The following is a 3,282-nucleotide window of genomic DNA, read 5'->3' as shown; positions in this document are numbered from 1 at the left end:
TAAGTTTTTGCATACTAATGAACGCACGACAATCTTTTTAAAAAATCTGATATTTTTATTTTCTATTTTTCCATTGCACATGTAATGTCGCCCCTAGATTTCTACCATTATAAATTCTTTTTAAATATACTATTAAAAAAATATTTTAATATAAATTCAGATATCATAAAATAATAAATACTTATAAATGACCAACAGCCACCTTCCTAATTTTGAGACAGCATTAAATATAATTATCAGAAAGCATCAGCTCTGGAAACCAGCACGTTACTTTGAAAGCAGCACCAGAAATAAAGAAATAAAGATTACATCTCCTTCAGGAGATATGACGGTGGAGGCAACACAGTTGCCACAAGCACCCTCTTCACGTTCTCGATCTCTATGCATAACATCTACAGCCCGTTTCATTTTCCTAGAACATTTGATTCTGCTGAAACAGCAATTTTATTTCAGTCGATGATTGCAGCTGACACTGGGCAATACGTGATTATAATTAGTAGGGTTCACGTACTGGAAACAACGACAAGATCAAGCACGAGCACAAACATTTCAGCTTCATCAGCAAACCTCACTCGATCTCCAGGCAGATCTATTCAGGAAGAAGTTTCAGGCCACTGAGGAAGTGCCTCTCGAACACATCCATCTGATGCTGCTCGAATGATAAGCCAATTTCCACGCCAACTCCTCTTCTGCTTTCCTGCAGCCATACGGCTCGGCTCCTATGCATCACAATCTTAACCTTCACCGGTCTTCCCCATCCGAAATCAGTATCGTAAACTTTGAACTTGGGTGATCCCGCCAGGGTCATGGGAAGTTTTTGCGTGGCGTGATGCCATCTCTCGCACATGCCGTGCACACCCTTAAGGGCGCCGTGTTTCAGGTCTTCTATGGCCTTCCCGATGGCCTCGGAGGCGGCGAAGATGCCGTCCTCCCCGACCAGATCGCTCACCTTCACCTCCACAAAGCACGGGACGATGCAGTTGCCGAAGTATGTCTCGGGCACTGGCGACGGCAGACGACCCCGGGCATCCGCCGTGAATGTGAAGTGCGCGGTCTCGTCGCCTGCGTCGCCCAACGTCTTCATGAGGCAGACCCACACGTACGCGTAGGTCACCACCACCGTCGAGCAATGGAAGGTGGTGTTGCGCTCCCCGGCCTTGGCCATCACCCAGCACTTGAGACGCCGGATGTGATCTTGTCCGAGGGCGAACGTGGCGGTAACCAAGTTGGAGGCTAGGGTCGACGCTTCACGGGTCCCGGAGCTCTCGTAACCTGGAATGAAGTTGACGGAACGCAGCTGAAGGGGATTAGGGATCGCCGTCCTGTCGAATAACGGTGCCGCCGGCTCCACGATCTCCCCGGCTCGGCAAGCGGACGCCCACGATTTCACGAAGCGCGTGAAGCTCGTGCCGTCGCACGCGACGTGATGCGCCCATATCCCGATGGTTAAGCCTTGGTCGGGGAACACGGTGACCTGCACAGCCAACAAGGGCTTCGCGGCACCCGACCAGATCGGCCGGGGCGCCAACCGCTGCAGCTTGGATACGTCGCGCGCGTAGTCACCAGAGAGCTCGTGGAACCCGCTGTCGCACTCGGCCAAGACGAATGACACTGATTCGCCTTCGATCCAACCGACCTCGGAGACGTCGTCGTGGCTGGAGCATCTGAGGTTGCCCGCCAGCGGGTAGAACCGGGCAAGCGCGAGGGACAAGGACGACTTCAGCTTCGGCAGTACCGAGTCGGCGAAGACTGCAGCGGGGTGGGGGAAGTCGTAGAAGAAGAGGCGGCGGAAGGGACCGGAGGTCGACCAGAGGACGTCGAAGAAGGTGAGCGGAAGAGAGGGCGGCGGCGCCGCCGATCCCATCGATGGGAAGATCCGGGATTGCTCCAACACTCTCACTTCTCCGGCCGACTCCATCGTAATAGCTACGCTTCGCTCGATTCCCCCTTGACAACACGAGATTCACAATGGCAATAGGCTCGTTGGAAGTTGGAGCTTGCTTTATGCACGCCTACGATCCGTGATCGGAAACCTCAGAGCTCGTCCACTGGACTATGGGCTTACCATGTGATAAACGCGGGATTCTTTCTCGACTGCGTTCCTCGATCACTGCAAGATAATGTATAGTTATATGATCGACATGTGCGAATTGAAGTCCACATACATAAACCAACCTTTCACGGGTTAGTTGGTGTTCTCAATCTTTTGTATGTCCAATGATATCTCTATATAATTTTTTAGACGATTTCTCGAAAAAAAAATTTCCATCTCTTCATAATCTCCGAAATACTCTCACATTTTCTGTTCATATATCCTATTCAAAAATATTATTATTTTTTAATAAATTTATAGTATTTTTTTAATTATTTTATCAATATATTATAAGTCTATTTAAAAATACTGTAACTAAAAAAACAAACTCAAAATCCAATAGAAACTAACTTATATATAAAAATAAAATTTCTAATAATTATTTTTATTGATTTAAAAATAAGAATAATTAAATATAGAGACTTATTTTTGACACCTTCTTCGAAACATTATAAGTTTAATTAAAAAATATTACAATTGAAGTAAGTAAACCCAAAAACCTAATAAAAATATTCTCATAAAAATTAGATTTTAAATATATATCCTTACTGGATTAGAAATAAAAAAATAAATAAATAAATATTTATGATTTTGAATAGACTTACATTACTTTGGAAAATTATTATAAATATATTAAAAAGACTAAAAATATATATCAGTCCAAAATTGATTGACCAATATACTCTCGATCCATTAAAAAAATAAAAAACTATTGAAATATGAAAAGTACCTTAAAAAAAAAAACTTTTGCATCTTTCATATATCTTAATATTTATGGATGATTAACATATGATGAGTAGCACGAGATGGGACACCTCACTTCAGTGATAAGACTTTAGAGATGAGACATCTCACTACAGTGATATGACTTCGCTCGTGACTAGACCATGTGGATGATATATGGAAGATTGCATATAATTGCCCACAAGTTTTCTGAGTTTACGGGATTGATTTTTGAACGATTTCTTTGAAATAAAATATTTTTTTTATAGTATCTCCTATTTTCATTTTTTAAATAATATCCTTAATTTTTTATTTTCGAAAATACTTTTCTTACTCCCTTCCTTGCCTTCACCCGTCGATGTTGCCTACCCTTCTCTTCCCGCCCCATAGAGCAAAGGAAGTGGGTATCCATCTGGTTGTCATCACCCCATAGAGTAAAGGAGGTGAGTTTCTTCATGGCATATTGT

General features: G+C 43.3%; 1 protein-coding gene across 1 annotated transcript; it reads right to left on the bottom strand.

The window, feature by feature from the left end:
* Positions 1–589: 589 nt before the first annotated feature.
* LOC135582842 (anthocyanin 5-aromatic acyltransferase-like) lies at positions 590–1,918 on the bottom strand. Its single transcript, XM_065180615.1, has one exon. The coding sequence runs from the start codon at positions 1,916–1,918 to the stop codon at positions 590–592; it is 1,329 nt and encodes a 442-aa protein (XP_065036687.1).
* Between the last annotated feature and the right edge of the window lie 1,364 nt (positions 1,919–3,282).

Source organism: Musa acuminata, chromosome BXJ1-4, assembly GCF_036884655.1.
Source record: "Musa acuminata AAA Group cultivar baxijiao chromosome BXJ1-4, Cavendish_Baxijiao_AAA, whole genome shotgun sequence".
Classification (NCBI taxonomy): domain Eukaryota; kingdom Viridiplantae; phylum Streptophyta; class Magnoliopsida; order Zingiberales; family Musaceae; genus Musa; species Musa acuminata.
This window is presented reverse-complemented; position numbering and strand designations above follow the sequence as displayed.

What these genes read in the sequence shown, in the direction of transcription:
- LOC135582842 (XM_065180615.1), bottom strand. Translation starts at nt 1,918, where the DNA reads ATGGAGTCGGCCGGAGAAGTGAGAGTGTTGGAGCAATCCCGGATCTTC.